Genomic DNA, 17,606 nt, shown 5'->3' on the forward strand with positions numbered 1-17,606 from the left:
TGTCACAGTAGACTGTCATGGATTGGACTAAATTCTGGGGCTGTTTAGGATTAGTTCGGATTAGTCTAAGCTGGATTAAGTACTGACCTACGTTTGGTGTTGGGTCGGACTAAGAAGCTGGATTGTAAAAATAGTGAAGACTTATGTTTGGAGTTGTGTCGGACTAAAAATAATTATTTTAATATTTAATTTTAATTAATAAAAAATTAATAAAATTCTAATATTTAATTTTAATTAAGGCTTTTTTTACCTAAAAATAAATAAAAGGAAAACAAATAAGTGAGTATGTGGTGGTTTATTCTCTTATCTCTGGTCAAACAAACAATTGAACCACGCACTTCAAACTATATTATCTTTTTTTTTTCCTTCTTTTCTTTCTTCCTCTTCTCCCCATTGACTTTTCTTCTTCTTCCTTATCTCTGGCCGTTTCTTTCTTCCTCCTTTCTTATTCCTTCCAAAGCCTCTTTTTTATTTTATTTTTTTTCTTTCTTCCTTTCCAGCCGTTCCTTCTATTTCTTTTTTTCTTCCTATTCTTTCCTCTCTTTTCTTCTTCCTTCATTCCTTTTCACTCTCTCTTCATGCTGCACCCCAACTTTTAAGAGAGCCAGATCCACTTCTGGATATGTGGTGGCTGCAAACACCCACCCCTCTCTCTTTCTGGTTTCACTAATTAATGGTTGTGGTAGTTTAATTAGGTGATGATGGTTGTTGAACTGAGTATGTGGTGGCTGTTTATGGGTGGTGATGATGCTTTGTTTGACTGATTGGGTGGTGATGATGGTTCGATTGGGTCTCTAGCGGATGGTTATGGGTTTGATGGCGGTGGTCTGACAGAGATGGGGAAGAGAGATGGTTCTGGGTTTTGCTGGTGGCTGTGGTGGCGAAGAGAGATGGGTCTGTGTGTGGCTTGCGGGTGGTGGTCATGAGGGAGAACAAATTCGGGGGAGAAGAGGGAGATCTGGGCATTGCCAGAGTCTGTCGATTGGGTCTATGATGGTGGTGTTCTGATTCAAGGCGTAAGGAAATCCAGCCGGACTCGTGTGTTCAAAATAGCGATGGTGCTATTTTGCGAACTGCACTTGGGGCTCACTGAATTAGACATGCGAGTCCGGTTATTTTTTCACTGTTGGACTATGCAATCTCATTTAAGTTAATCCCTTTCCTTACCAAACATGGATTTTAAGTGTTATTTAACACAATCCAGTCTAGTGAGGCATAGTGAGGCCTACCAAACATGCCCATAGTGGATTGGAAGAGCTCATATATAAGCCAATGAAGTCAATCCTGTGAAAAAAGAGTTTGATTTGCATACAAGTGGTCTCAGGTTCAAACCTCTTTGAAACCTCGATAATGTTTGAATACCCCTCCCCTTCCTAACTTTCGATAAAAAAAAACTAAGATATAGAGATTTAGATAACATTACAAGATCCATTATATGTACACCCACATTGAAAGATACATCTTACGTTTCAATCGCCAAAATGACGTTCTTTGCATTTCATAGATTTTATCTCTGTATGTTGGTTGTCAAATTCAAATGCACCCTTAATTTTCATTTATCATTTTGATAATAGTCTATATCTAACCAGATGTTCACTTCTTTAAATGAGGTCATAAATTCGAATCCCTTGAATTAACAAGTCTCGCCTCCTTCTTGCGAGTGTCAAGCGTGGCAGCTATCTCAGATTGGATTTCTTTTACCTCCTTTAATGAAAGTTCTTATTGACCAAAAAAAAGAAAGATTGGATTTCTTTTACGAAAACAGCCACCAATCTTAGATTGTGTTCGAATATTGGAAGGGGTAAGTAAATTCAAAATTTATGAAAACAGACACCATTCTGAAGACAATGTTCAAAACCAAAGAATTGCATTTATAATGAATTTAAATTCTCAATAATGAATCATTTTTCAGATTGAAAAATTTCACTGTACATTAACAGAGTAAGATTGAATAATTGTCCATAATCAGATTGAATAATTGTCCATAATCATTTCCCATGATAACTAGCAAAGCCAAGGCTTCATTCTTTGTCTGCTCAAAGTCCACTGCCGAATTTCGTCTGCCAAGTGTAGCGTTTCGAATGTGCCAAATGGAAGCAACCGATTGGTCCAACCAATCCATGACATGGACATTAACAAAAAATGCGCCAAGTGAAACTGCTGGTAAAGGTCACAGAGTGAAAGGAGGACATTGAAGATTACTGCAGGTAAACGTTAGCCTAATCGCTTTTCAAGTCAAGTCAATGGAGTTATGGGTAGGCTGTCTTTTTCATTCATTAAATTCTGCAATTCATCATAACATGCTTGGCTGTCGTGAGACACCAGCAAACGCTAGTTTGTTTCTTGACCACTTCAAGTCGTCGATATCCATGGCTCTTGTGAGAGCAGCCGATCCACAAACCTCCTCTGTTTCCAGTACTTTTGGATATTGTCGTTATCACGTGTTCCTGAGTTTCAGAGGCCAAGACACTCGCAAGACTTTCACTGACCACCTCTACACGGCCCTTGTCAACGCCGGATTTCGCACTTTCCGAGACTACGATGAAGTCGAGAGAGGAGAAGGTATCAAGCCCGAACTGCAGAAAGCAATCAAACACTCACGAACTTCTGTCATTGTGTTCTCGAAAGACTACGCGTCATCCAGATGGTGCCTTGACGAGCTGGTGATGATCCTTGAACGCAAGAGAAAGACCTCAGATGATCATGTCGTTTTGCCTGTCTTCTACGATGTGTATCCATCCCATGTAAAGAAGCAGACAGGAAGTCTTGCAAAGGCATTTGCTGGACACCAAAAAACTCAACCGCTGCCGAAGGTGAAGGCATGGAGAGAGGCACTTGCAGAGGTTGCAGATCTGGCAGGGATGGTCTTGCAAAATCAAGCTCATGGGTAAATTTCATTCCTACTACCAACTGAATTAGTTTCTTTATTTGGTTGCAACTGAATTAGTATCTCGTTATTAAATGTAGTTCAAAATTTTGGTAGATTCTGTCCTTTCAAATAAAATAAAATAAAAATTATTGATAAAAACACATCCACAAAAACACTCAAGACACCCTCAGCAATCCAGATTCTTCTAAAGGCATCCGGGACAGAGAAATACCTATTATCCAGCTGTTATGGCAAACATAGTTTTAAGTTCTATCTAACTCTTTCAGCACTCATCTATTATATATTTGTACCTTCTAACTTTCTGAACTTATTTCCATGGCATTTTCTAACTTAAGTATATGAAATCATGCATGCATGTTTGAATTCTCTTTCATTTTTATTGCAATTTTTTAGGTACGAGTCAAAGTTTATCCAGAAAATAGTTAAAGTGATTGGAGACAAACTAAGTCGTACACCATTGAGTGTTGCTCCCAACTTGGTTGGAATGCATTCTCAAGTCGAAAGAATTAATTTCTGGTTACAACGCAGGTCAACTGATGTTGGCATACTTGTAATCTATGGGATGAGTGGAATAGGGAAAACAACCATCGCAAAGACTGTTTACAATTCAAACTTTAGAATATTTGAAGGAAGCAGCTTCCTTGAAAATATCAAAGAAGTTTCACAGCAACCCAATGGCTTAGTTCAAATACAAACACTTCTTCTTTCTGACATTTTGAATGGGAGAAAAATGAAAATAAGCAATGTTAGTGAGGGATTAATTAAGATTGCAGATGCAATAATCTCTACAAGGGTTCTTCTTGTTCTCGATGATGTGGATCATACGGACCAATTAGATGCAGTATTTCAAATGAAAGATCAATTTTATCCAGGAAGTAAAATCATCATAACAACTAGGCGTGCAAGACTGTTAAAGGCTCATCAAGTTACTGAGGTGTATGCAGTTGAAACTTTGACTAAAGAAGAATCATTGGAGCTCTTCAGTTGGCACGCTTTTGGCCAAGACCATCCTATTGAAGATTACATAGAATATTCAGAGAAGCTAGTCAATCATTGCGGAGGACTTCCATTAGCTCTCAAAGTTTTAGGTTCTTCTTTGTTGGGGGAAAGTGTATGTCTATGGAAAAGTGCATTGGCGAAGTTAGAAGTTATTCCAAATGGTGAAATAATAAATAAACTAAGAGTAAGCTATGACTCTTTGCAAGATGACCATGACCAAAAATTATTCCTCCACATTGCTTGTTTCTTTATCGGAATGGACAAAGATTACATTGCTAAAATACTAGATGGATGTGATTTCTATACAATTGTTGGCATTCAAAATCTCATCGATAGATGTTTGGTGATTATTGATGGATGGGACAAGGTGCGGATGCACGACCTGATTCGTGGAATGGGAAGAGAAATTGTTCGCCTAGAATCAAAGGAGCCTTGGAAGCGTAGTAGAGTATGGCATCATAAGGACTCTTTCAAAATCTTGACGGAAAAGAATGTAAGAAATATACGTTATTTGTACACATTTTTGTTTTTCCTCTTCTAAAAACTTTCCAAATGTTTTTTCCTTTTCTTTTGTAGGATACGGAAACAATTGAAGGTCTTGTCCTGGACATGCACATGTGCCCTACTATAAACTCAAATGAGAAAGTCTTGGAAACCAATGCATTTTCACGGATGCAGGAACTAAAACTACTCCATCTTAGTCATGTAAAACTCCGCGGATGTTATGCAAAATTTTGTAGTGGACTAAGATGGTTGTGTTGGCTTGAATTTCCTTTAGATTCTATACCCGTTGATTTTCCTTTGGGAAGCATTATTGTTCTTGAAATGCAATACAGCGGTCTGAGACAAGTATTCAAAGGAACAAAAGTATGTCACTCTCTACCCTTTTCAATTTCTTTTTCATTTTCATTAGGCTTTTAGTTTGATAACAAATTATATATTTGTAAAAATTAACTCCCACATTGTTTTCTTCTGTACTTTTTTTCCTCTACAGTATCTTCCTTCCTTGAAGATCCTTGATCTCAGCCATTCTCATTCCCTTACAGAAACCATTGAATTCTCATATTGCCCAAATCTAGAGAAATTGGTTCTAGTAGACTGCACGAGCCTGATTTATGTCCATGGATCCATTGGAAACCTAGAGAGACTTATTTACTTGAATATGAAAGATTGCAAAAAGATTAGGTTGCTTCCCAAGAACATTTGTATGCTAAAATCACTTGAAACATTTATTATATCTGGTTGCTCAAATCTAAAGGAGTTATCAATTGAGATGTTGAGGAACATGGTCTCGTTAAAAGTGCTTGAGACAGATGGAATTCTGATAAGTGAATTATGGCTAGAAAGAAGTTTGAGTATCTTGTGTTCTTTACCATGCTCTTTAGTAGAATTAAGTCTTTGGGGGTGCAATCTTTCGAATGATGCCTTTCCTATGGATTTTAGTAATATGTCGTCATTGCAAAGATTAAATCTAGGGAATAATCCAATTTGTAGCCTACCAAATTGTATCAAAGGATTAGCGAGGCTCGATAAACTCTCTTTTTCCATGTGTACAAGTCTCAAATCGCTTCTGGGGTTACCAAAAGTAAAGAACTTGGATATTGTAGATTGCATTTCATTGGAGAAAATAACATTTCAATCCCGTCACGTAGAGACAGCCACATCATTTAATCGCAACAGCCTAGTTGAGTGGCAGTACAAGTTCAAGTTACTTGATAGTGTAGATGTAGAAAGGATCGACATCTTTGGATTGTGCAACTTCTTGGAATCAATGGCACCCATTCTACAAAAGGATGATCCAATTCCCGTCCAGGTGTGCGCCTCTCTCTCTCTCTCTCTCTCTCTCTCTCTCTCTCTCTCATACGATCACAGGAAAGAGTTGACTAATATTGTCAGTTCTATTGCATATATATAGGGACTATACGAATGTCGTATATTCAGCACATTTTTTGGTGGGAATGAGGTTCCTGGCCAATTCAGCCATAAAAGCAGAGGGTCCTCAATATCTTTTACTGTGCCATTACTTGATAATCACAGAACTCGAGGCTTGATTTTCTTTGTTGTCTATTCGAATGCTGGCTATGATTCTCCTATTATCCAACACAATTGTTTGCCACATATAAGAGTCAAAAATAAGAGCAAGGGTCTGAGGGGGGCGTATGAACCATCACACTACGGTATTCCAGGTGAAGGAGAAGACATGATATGGTTAAGCCACTGGAGTTTGGAGGATGATCAGTTACAAGGGGGCGATGAAGTGGTTGTTTCTGTAATTATGAAATCTGGGCTTCTGGTTAAGGAGTTGGGCATCCGACTTGTGCAGGTGCAACAAGAAGAGAATCATAATATGATGAGTATTTCTACAGATTCTTCTTATGATCCAATATCGTTCAGTATGATCCTTGGGGACTCTGATGAAGAAGGTAAGGCAGGTGTGATGTTTTATTGACGCGTTTCATAATTTCACTCCAACTATTTCCAAATATAAAATAAAATAAAGCAAAATAATAAATGAATCTATATTTTGTCTTGTATATATGTTTTCCAGAGGAGGTTTTCTCTCGTTTTGTATGTTTACCAGACGAAGAAGAAGAGCAACAGGATGATATCACAGTTACAACCACCACAGGCAGCAATAACTCCGGCGTCCTCCATGGCTGGAAGGTGCTCGTCACCGCAGCTTGCTTCTTTCTCACCCTTTCTCTAATCACTCGGTCTTCTCTCTCAGGCAGAAAGAAGGGACCGTCCACAAGCCCTGGATGAATTTTTTGTACATCTCAACAGCAGACTATTTGTTCTGTTGATATATTTTGTGGCATTTTTTTTTTCTTTCAGACCTTATTTTCTTCCGTAAGCGTTGGTTACTTCGCGCCCTGTTCTTCATCTTTCCCTGTCTTCTAATTGTTTCTCTCTTTTTTTTTTTTTTTATACAAATGTTTTCTTCACGGGATCTTTCAATAGCAACCTAACAATTCTTCTTCTTGTTTCTGTGATCTATTTTCTCTGCAAAGTTAATTCTCTCATTTGGCTAATTCTTTCTTTGAAGTCTCCTAATTAATTTCAGTTTTTAATTGTCCAAAATTGACAGAAATAGGATGGGTGAAGTTCTAGGCTTCTTTCTTTTTCTTGGTTCATAATTTATCCCAGTAATTTTGTTCAATGACAGCTTCTTCTTTTTTTGGGTCAATTTTATTGAGTGGTTTTTTTTTTTTTTTTTTGGTTTTTTTGTGGTGGCTAAGAGAGGGAAAAAATGGTATAAAACTTTCTTCAATTTTGGTTTAGGGAAAGTAAAGAAAAAACAAAATACCTGAAAGAGCTTTGCAACAGAGTTTTTATTCGAAAGGCATTTGATGTAAACTTAGAACTATAACAGAAGGGAAAATGAAGGAGATATAATCTGTAAACGGGTCTAGGTTGGGTATTTCAAATTGTGAAAGATTTTAGCGCTTTGAATCTAACTTAACATATTATCATCTAGTAAGAGTATTTCCAGTAGGGAGTTGTATAATGAGGTGTATGTTAAATATATATCATTTGTGATCGGAATCACCTACAATGGGTAAGTGTAAATGATTGTAAATTTGCATCACAACCGTGAGATGCAAATTTAGATGAACATGTGCATCCTTTTTTACATCTTTTACAGGCGGGGCCCTACATGCGAAAATGCGAGAAAATGTGGACAAAAGTGAACAAAAAGACTTAATGTAAACCTACTTGCCCAAGACGCGCGGCTAGAGTAGTTGCTAGACAAGATTTCATAATTAATTTGTAGCCACATAAAATAAAATAATTCATTATTGCTGATTACACTTCTACAGTGAAACTCATAATTAATCAATTAATTAATAGGTAATATATATATATATATATATATTAGCTTGCTCTTCTGATAATTTTTCTGTGGATGAAATCATATCTTCTCCAAATTTAAATATTTTTAGGTCTATTTGTTTGACAAAAATAAAATAAACTTAACACACACAAAATTAATTTTATAAAGTTAATACAAAAACGAATTAAGACAAAAAAATTCAATTATACATATTTAGATTTACATCTTACCAATTGGAACAAAAACCACATTTACAACCCCCGAAGGTGTAAAGGGATGTAAAAGTGGCTTTACACACCCGAAAATACACCCCTCACTGTTTAAAATTCTTGCTTTGAAATATTTACGGTTGTGCCACTACACTTCCGTTGACCGTAACTTCTCCGTTAAAATTCCGATTTGGGCCCACTACATGTCTACGAACTCGTAGCAAAGCCAAGACATTGTTCATTCTTTGTCTGCTAATAGTCCACTGCCGAATTCCGTTGGCCAAGTGTAGCGTTTCGAATGCGCCAAATGGAAGCAACCGATTGGTCTAACCAATCCATGACATGGACATTAACAAAAAAATGTCAGAACCTAGCTAGCTTGCAAAGCAAAGTGTGAATCTAAAGCCTTTTGTGGTTGTGGAGGTTCCTGGCTTGTAAGCCAACAGCTGTTTGTTTAGCAGTCTCATGTATTATTGTTTCTTGATTATCTATTGTAGGTTGGAGGTAGCTCTTGCTCATCAATGTACTCTGGCAGTGGTGTGGGTGGAAGCAGTTATATGGGTTCAGGCGGTTCTGGCTCGTACTACTTGAGGTAATTTAATTTGTTGTGTTATTCATGTTTTATTAAGTCAGTGATGCATGCTTGAGTACGAGCCCAAGGTGCCCAAGTCATTACTATTTTTTCCTCTGGAGATTTATGTTTTTCGAAGTCACGGCTTCTCTTCTTTTGCTCTAAAAGGTCATGCCCTACAGTATGTGCTGAGAATCTTTCATTGTATACAATAGGGTTGTTGTGGTTCATGCCCTCTTGGATATCCACAGATTGGATGCTATGTCAGGCTGTAGTTATTTTGCTGCAAGGATACTCAAGCTGTCTCGTCTAATTTATCTCCTATAAGAACTTCACCTGATGGAAAGCTTGGAGTCATGCTGCATCCTTTGTTCTTATGAATAGTAGATTATAACAAGAGGAGGACGGATTTTCTTATTGTAATATCTATCGTATAGCCGTACGGCTCTTCCCCCTTTTTTTATATTTTCTAAAATAGTATAGCCGCACGGCCATACTCGGTTTTATTAATGTTTCTTAAAAATAGTATAGCCGACCGGCTGTACTGATTTTTTGTTTTGTTTTAATTTTAATTTTAAAAAAAGAGTAGTTTAAAGCATTATCTATTATTATTAGGTCATTACCCGAATCTCTATTGTCTCCCCTTTTGATTTTTTTTATATATTTTTTCAAAGTTATTACCCATATAACGACTTTAGCATTTTCACGTTTAATAATGTATTATACACATAAATACGTATTTTTTAATAATACATTCGTGTTCTGCAGACGTCTTAAAGACTCATAAAGTTCACGTTTAAAAAAAAGTAAACATACAATACTCGTATACAGATACACATGTATTTTTTATGTTTAATACACATAGTGTTTACAAAAAAAATTGGAAACACTGAGTTAATTAATGAATTGGTAATTAAGATGATATAAAATATCAAGTAGTTAATCAATTAGTTAATTATTTATTTCAGTTGTGAACAAGCATAAGTTTATTAAGTTAAAATCCAAGTTCTTCTAGAAAAATGAAGGGTTACTGTTAGAGTAGCAAATTGCTTAACATGGAGAGGAGGCACAACAATTTTCACAGCCGAAAAGCTAGAGATGACAGCTAGATTTGTATTGAAAACAACTGACCTTTCCATTGCGCCTTGCATTAGTATAAGGAACAACTATACTAATCTATTAAAACAAAAACGTAGTATAGCCAAGTGGCTATACTATAAAAAGAAATTATGAATAAGGGACCCTCCTAGTTGTATTAGTTTATACTTTATAGATAGTAATTTGGTATAGCCACGCAGCTATACAAATAAAATACATACGTGCTTTATTTGTTAAAATTTTGGCATTAAAAAATTATGAAAAAGGACCCTACTAGTTGCATTAGTTTAAACTTTATAGATATTAATTTGGTATAGCCGCGAGGGTATACTATTATATAAATAAATAAATAAATAAACCAATTATAGCGGCTATACTATTTCGTTTAAAAGAAATGGAAAAAAATAAACCAAGTATAGCCGCCCGGCTATACTATTTCTTTTAAAAAGAATACGAAAAACCAGTATAGCCGGCGTGCAGGCCAAACCCAAGAGCAAGACGATGCTTGCAATGAATGGTGCCTTTGGGAAGTCTCTTGAACTTATGTACTCTCCATATTATAATCAGATAGACAAAACAATCCATTGCAGGAACCATAGAAGTAGATAGGGGGAAGATCTAACTCCAAACTTTTAGCATATGTTTCAGGACAAACTACTGACAAGCAAGCTGCACTGCTAGTGTACATAAGAAAATAATCATAGCCACTTTTCATGTCATTCCTTTCGAAATGATGAAACTTGGGCTGCTAATTAAAGCATGCCAAGAATTGCAAACACATCTTAAACTTCAAAAGAGATTTCACAGGCAATCTTGAAAGGATGTCAAACAAGATTTCATGGGGTATGTCTTTGCGGCAAAACATGTTAAAAACTGAATTGCATACAGAATTCAACTGACAACACGAGGAAAAAGCTATTGAATCAGGCCCTAAGAAACATACATACTCTCAGATATCCAACAATTAAAGTATACATCAGTCGGTCAATTATGCCAATAATAAGTCTCTCATAAATAATTCCATTTATAGACCACTTAAACCGGCCCAAGGACTCTATATGAATCGTATGGCTTCAAGCCCAGGCCAAGCATTGGCCCAATTTTTCCATTTATAAAGGTGGATAAAAACCAGGCCCAAATATTTGCAAAACTTGAGATATTATTGATTTTTTATATATTATTATTATTATTTATAGAAGCGATATTTTATATTAATATAATTTATCTATATATATAAAGCAAAAGGTAGAGAATGGTGAAACATCCAAAATACCATAAAATGTCATTGGTTAATTCAAACATTAAGAATTGAAATTTTTATTTAAATGATGATAATATAGTAAATTTATATTTTTTTCATATTAAAAAAATTAAAATTAAGAACAAAATCAAATAATAAGTCATACTTTTATGGAACATAACTACCCATGTTATGTTTTCTTAATTCTAAAAAGAAAAGAAAAAAGAAAAAAGAAAATCAATTGGCACATGCGTGAGCATGAGCCAAGAGGCTAGTATATATAAAACAAAAGGCAGAGAATTGTAAAACATTTAAAATACCATAAATTATCCTTATTTAATTCAAACATTAAGAATTAAAATGATTAATTATATGAGAATAATATGATAATTTCATATTAAAAAATTAAAATTAAAAAGTCCTATTTTTATGGAATATAACAACTTATATTATTATTATTTTTTAATTCTAAAAATAAAATAAAAAATAAAAAATAAATCCTATTGACACGTGCGGGGCTAATCTGAACTATAATAAGGGAATTCGAACGAATTAATATAAAGCCCATCCACTTTAGTCAACTTTACTTGTCCAATTTCTGCACATTACTGATTGGTTGGTAACTGTCTTCAGGTGGAACCGATCGAAAATAAGGCTAACGTGTCACTAAATGCTAGTAACGCTTGTTCCATCATCGTCACAGAATCTAAGAGCCCCCTCTTGTTCATCATGCACTTATCAATCTCATCAAATTTCCCGAACCAACAACATGAACCCAAAGAATTAAGCTGAATAGTTTCTGGGTTTTTCATTTCATTCCATAAAATCAAATGGGTCGCAGGCAGAGCGACTCAGAACTCGGCCGGTTTGCACTTCTGGCCCTTTTCTTGATGGGTGCAATCTTCTGTTGCATGGTGTATCTTTTCCTGTCTATCGTCTCAAACCCCAATAGCATAACTGTTGATTCGGTTTCAGAGTTGGGTGAGAATGGCCGTGAAGTTGCATTGGGGAGTGAAGAAGAAGATGAAGAAGATGGAGAATGTTGTGGAGGGATTGAGCATTTGGAGCTTTGGGGTGATGCTGTGAGATGGGGTTCTCAGTTTAAGGTCAATTCTTCTGAAGAATGCTGCGTGGCTTGTAAAGCTATGTGTGGAGATCAAGGTGGGCCTTGTTTGTGTGATAGTTGGGTGTTTTGTGGGAACAGAGTGGCTTGTGGACTTAGATTTGGTGAGGTATGGTTTCTCTTTGTCTCTTTTGCTTTCAAGAACAGTTTCATTAAATCTGTTATTGATATTTGAATGGATGGATTGTGTTTAAATTTCAATTCAAATGTATATCTACCAACATCAGTTTGGCCATTGTGGAAAGTAGCATCTTGCATACCACTTTTACTTTTGGTTTTAATTGATTACATTCTTTGTAAATCCTTGAGTTGAATTAATTGGTTTGGTTATGAGATGCTTCTCTTATGCATGTTTGTAGTGTTGGTTAAAGAAACAAAAGGATACCTTGGAGCCTGATCGGAAAGACTCAGGTGATCTAGTTATGTGGACTTCTGGATTCATCTTTGGAGAAAGAGAGGTGAATATTTTTGTGCATTGTACTACGTTTCTCTGGTTTTATAATTTACTAACTACAAGTAACAAGCACAAATGACATGATATATTGTACGTTGTCAAAATTTTGGTTCTTGTATATAGGGGTTTGTCTTATGAACATGTGCCAGAGAGTTCTTATATATGCTTTTTCTAAGTGATATATGAACTTATCTTCTATGAGACAAAACAATTCAAAGACATTTTCAGATCAAAGTAACTAGTTACTATGTATTCCGATATGTAATCTGGTAGGCGTTTCTTTTTTCTATATGTTTTTTAAGGCATTGCTGCACCTGTAAACTGATGAGAATTTTATTCTTGTTTTCTTAGGAGTTGATTAGTTGACATAAGCACACATGCCTGTTTAATATTAAAGATAATTGCAATTAACAAAAACAATGAATGTATGAATATTCAGAGTAGTGCAGTGGAAGTGTTGTAAGCCAACAACCAAACGTAGTTTGCTCTGAAACCTGGCTTTGATAGAGTGGCTTCCCTTTGATTCCTTTTAGCACTGCTTGCATTTGGGAGAAGCTTAGTTCAGGTGAGTCGGTAACTTGAGATTGTAAAAATTAGAAAAAAAATTATTGTATATTCAGTAAGGGAGGTAATGATTTGAAATAGGCAGTTAGTTTAATGAGCGTTACAAAGAGGAGCTCAAATGTGATAAGAGGAGAGGTGGAGGGGAGAGGTTATATTTTTCTGAAGAAAAGGAAAAATAGTATGTGAGAAGAAGAGGGAGGTGACAAGAAATTTTGATATGTTTTGTGTAGAAAAATGACCTGTGAACTAAAAATATATGTTTCATAGATTCTTATGGAATAAAAGTAGTATAATTCATCATTTGTGAAAAAGACATTGCAAGTGGAGGATCAATGAATCTCTCAATCCTTGATATATCTAATGCATATGCACTAGAGTAACTAATTTGCTTTATATATTATAGCAGTTGCTGCAACGAAGTTAGACTAGAATTTTTTTTATTTTTTTATTTTTTTTCCTGTCATATGTCTACTTGTCTGCTCACAGAATCCATTGCTCAACAGGGTATTGTTGGTTTGGAAACAGAATATGGTGTTCTTCGCATAAAGGTAAATGCTTTCGCTACCGGATTAGATGCCTGATCTCTTTTATCTGGAAACCCTGAGCTAAGGTTTTTTTTTTATACAATTAAGTCATGCTGATACTGTAGTCATAGGAAAAATGGCTTGTATATTTGTTTAAGTTTTTGTACTCAAATCAAACTGTATGATTTGAACATCTAAGTTTTCTTTTGGTCTTCAATTTATGCAGCTGTTTCCTGATTGTGCCCCACATTCTGTTGCCTATATTCTTGAGATGTTGCAAGTACCTCATTATGCAGGTTGCCACTTTTATCGTGCAGAAGACCGTGGAAGTTTTTGGGACTCACTAGGAAACCATGTAGAAAATGTAAGTTTATTTGACCTCATAACTTGAAGCTACAACTGAGTTTTCATCTTGCTGATTTAGAGTGCTTGTAAAAGATACTACCTTTTCCTCCCTTGTAGTATGTCATTGCTCAAGAGATGGATTTGATGTAGTATTTATTTCTCATTCAGAAGTTTCTCATGTAAGCTCTATAGGCTCCATTTGGGCCGCCTTTCGCATTAATACAAGGAACACTTGAAGCGCATGGGATCATATTTAAGAACATTCCAACAGAGGTCTCTCATGCTGTCAGAAGAGGATCAGTTGCCTGGATTGATTCCGGCCCGGAATTCTTCATCAGCCTTGCGAACCATTTTGAGTGGAAAAAAGTGTACACCGTGTTCGGTTCTGTTCTTCCGGAAGACATGGAAATTGCGGAGAAAATTGCCCAGCTTCCATCCAAACAGGAGGTCTGGAGTAGCATTAATGTCTCTGTCTTGGAGAGACCCGTTGATTTATGGGTCCGAAGAATCAAGTCGAACTCATGACATTGCAAAGTCAAGTAAGAACATAAATGCAGATCCAAGTCGGCTATAGTTAAAGAATTCTCTCCAATGTACTCAGATCATGCTAAGTTTCATGCTGCTTTCTCAGGCTATTAAAATACAAGGCAGCAAAGAAGATCTATTATAAAATACTACGGTGGTATGGCCAAGTGGTACATCTTGTACACATGTTATAATATAAGTGGATATTTATAGATACTACACGTGTACAAGATGTACCACGTGGCCATACTACCTTAGTATTCTATAATTTCTCATATATGAATTCCTCCTTACTAGGTAGATTTGTTTCCTGTTAAATTTGTAGAAAACAAAAAATTCCCATAAATTGATTCTATAATTTTGACGATTATGTCTGCATCTATAAGAGAAATGAGCCATTGAGGCCCCTCCTGAAGCCAAACAACATTCATCGAAATGCCTCTGAGTTATGGCTTCAGAAAGGAGACTTCTCATAGAGTGGCCCAATGATCATGGCAGCTATCTAAAGCTGCTTCACCAATCTGATTTAGCTTCATCACTGTGTGTTGTTTCTTTTCTCTTTGGTGACCGTTAAATTATTAGCTAATAGCTGAACTGTAGCACAATTGGTAGCACAACGCCCCCCTTGTAATTGGTAGCTCAATGCCTCGTTGTGATGCTTTAATGCCCCTACAGTCAAACAAATGTCTCATTGATGGCGCATCATTGTCCTCCTAACTCCTTATGTCACAACAATCTCAAAATATTTCGTGTTTGGCATGAAATGGGGCATAGTTCCGGCCAAAACAAATCGGGATCAACATATGAATTAGGTCGGAAAACCTGATCATGACCAGGGATCAACATACGAATTAGGTCGGAAAACCTAACCATGACCGGAAAACATGAACATGCCAATGATGCATGTTTACATTGCCCGAAAAATCCAAAATCAAGTCAATTTTTTCCATTATGAAATAGAAAACGTGAGGCAAAGCAATTAAAGATCATTAAAAGGGCAAGCAAATATGAATCAACAACCCAGAAAGAGAATATTACCAAGGTTTCCCAAACTTGGTTTCATGAGGTGATCATAGCATTAGCGTGGTAACCAAATAACAACTTTGTACCAAATAACCACATGCTATGTAAAGGGTTTAAACCAACCAATGACCAACTACCAACATTCTAGTCAGATCCCCATTTTTATATTTATATTTCCAGGCAGAAAGTTCTGTACAGGTAAATAAGAATTTCCAATAGGAAACATTAAGGAAAGGCTTGCAACTAATATGTAATCCTGGAAAACGGGCATGAACTTTTAAAACCTTAGTTCCCCATAAACTAACTTTTCTTTTCTGATAGGCTCCGAGACTACGCGTCATTTTTCCTCTTATGAATCCTACAAATGTAGTTCACCATGTTAGACCTCCAAGGTTTAACAAGACTTTAAAGCCAGTCAAATCCAGAAAAAATTACTGCAGGAAACATTCACTTCCATATATAAAGTATTGACACTATCAACAGAGAGCCAGCAAATAACCTTATTCAAAGCAGAAAGTTTTATATTACACGAAAAGTCTCGACCATCCATGAAATCAACTCGCTCTTCTCCAATCATAATATGTTAACCAGGGAACTTGAATATGTTCTCTAGGGAACATTGCAAGATCTTGTAAAAGCTTGCACATATTTAGTATGTCGCTTACAGAATAGAATCGATGGGTAATGTTTTCTTGCTAGACAAATACTTCTGTTGCCAAACTATGAATCGGGGCAACGCATTCATGCAAGAATCCACCTGATCAATGGTCCAGATTCATAGTGCCAAGCAAGAGAACATTTTCCTAGAGTTGATATTATATCCGTACTAAAACATGATAAAATGCTATCAAAAAGTCACCTTTCACTACCAAAACAAAGGTCGATAAGATGCCCAACCAAAACAAAAGAATCCTCTTCCCATTTTTATAAAGCAAGCATTCTTACTATCGGATCAAAAGAAAAGAGTAAGATTTTAACAGCTAGAGCTTCTATGCATTAAACCAAGAGATAAACAGAGAGACAACAACTATTCTACATAGTTTTCCTCCACTACACGAACTAGAAACTACAAAGATTAAGCTACAATCGCTACAAAGGAGCAGAATCAAGCTAAAGTGATCAAGTTTCACATTCTCCTCATGACTTAAAAGGAAAATAATTGTAAAAAGTGGCTCGAAAGCGAAAGTTAAACACAGAACTTACAACTAATAACTCACAATCTTAGTCCCTAAGATGCAAACGCATTTGGCTGCTATGAACAGGAAGCTCATTCGTCTTTTAGAATTTCCCGAAACTCAACCACTGCAAGCCCAGCTATGCCTCCGGGGAGGGCATTCGCTTGGCCTTCTTCTTCTTCTCCGAAACTGCCTTGGCAAAAGCCTCCACAATCCTCTGCTGCGAGTCCAAAATCATCTCGGTCCGCTTCATCTCCATCTCCATCCGCATCGTCTCGATCTCCCTCGCCATCTCCATCTTCATCTGCTCCATCCTCACAAACCCATCTCCCAAAACCTTGATCGCCGAAACCATCTCCGCCACGGGGTCTCTCTCCCTCTCTCTCCCCTCCCTCTCCCTTTTCCCCAATCCAGGCCTCACCGAATTCCCACACTCCCTCATCACCTTAGCACTCCCATACCCCGGCCCTGAACCCGATCCCGAATTCGAATTCAACCCGAATTTCGGATCCATTTTCGGATAAACCTTGGTCCCGGGCTGAGCTATACTAACCCCAGTTGGGATCCGAATCCTAAACCCACCTCCACTACTTCCACCACTGCCTCCAACCCCAACTCCATTTCTATACAACTTGCTCATGCTCTTCATATTCGACCCATATCTCAGCTCCTCATACAGCTCCTGATCCTGATCGTCCTCTTCCTCATTCTCATCATTCTCGTCCTCCTCCCCAGGACTCTCCGAGTTCTCCCTCTTAGCAGCCGCGGGACCCTTCTCCATGGCGTCCATCCGCTTGAAGTGGACCCAGGAAGAGGTGAATCTGGACAAAGGCATGGACTTGGCCCTCGAGATCTCCGTCCGGTACCGTTTCCGTAGCTTCTCCATCTTGTGGCGGCACTGGACGGCGGTCTTGGGAGGAGAAGCGGCGGGGCAGCGGTGAGCGACGGCGTCGGCGACCTCCTGCCAGTGGGTGGCCTTGAGGTTGCCGCGGCGGAGAGAGTACCACTTGTCGCCGATAGGAGTCGATGAG

The 17,606-nt window shown here is 37.1% G+C and overlaps 3 protein-coding genes across 4 annotated transcripts; 2 read left to right on the top strand and 1 right to left on the bottom strand.

The window, feature by feature from the left end:
* On the top strand, positions 2,326-6,763 carry LOC18787005 (TMV resistance protein N). 2 transcript variants are annotated; one of them, XM_020557786.1, is made up of 6 exons: positions 2,326-2,887; positions 3,284-4,382; positions 4,466-4,756; positions 4,884-5,702; positions 5,805-6,321; positions 6,438-6,763. In XM_020557786.1, exons 1-6 carry the CDS (start codon positions 2,370-2,372, stop codon positions 6,650-6,652), a joined length of 3,459 nt encoding a protein of 1,152 aa, XP_020413375.1. In that variant the 5' UTR covers positions 2,326-2,369; the 3' UTR covers positions 6,653-6,763. The 2 variants fall into 2 exon arrangements, with proteins under 2 accessions (XP_020413375.1, XP_020413376.1); XM_020557787.1 differs by having other exon boundaries at positions 5,805-6,312.
* Positions 11,316-14,747, top strand: LOC18785458. Its single transcript, XM_007220319.2, has 5 exons — positions 11,316-12,074; positions 12,325-12,423; positions 13,487-13,531; positions 13,734-13,871; positions 14,045-14,747. Exons 1-5 carry the CDS (start codon positions 11,673-11,675, stop codon positions 14,375-14,377), a joined length of 1,017 nt encoding a protein of 338 aa, XP_007220381.1. The 5' UTR covers positions 11,316-11,672; the 3' UTR covers positions 14,378-14,747.
* LOC18786927 lies at positions 16,300-17,600 on the bottom strand. Its single transcript, XM_007220960.2, has one exon. The coding sequence runs from the start codon at positions 17,459-17,461 to the stop codon at positions 16,715-16,717; it is 747 nt and encodes a 248-aa protein (XP_007221022.1). The 5' UTR covers positions 17,462-17,600; the 3' UTR covers positions 16,300-16,714.

This window comes from Prunus persica, chromosome G2 (assembly GCF_000346465.2).
Source record: "Prunus persica cultivar Lovell chromosome G2, Prunus_persica_NCBIv2, whole genome shotgun sequence".
Taxonomy (NCBI): Eukaryota; Viridiplantae; Streptophyta; class Magnoliopsida; order Rosales; family Rosaceae; genus Prunus; species Prunus persica.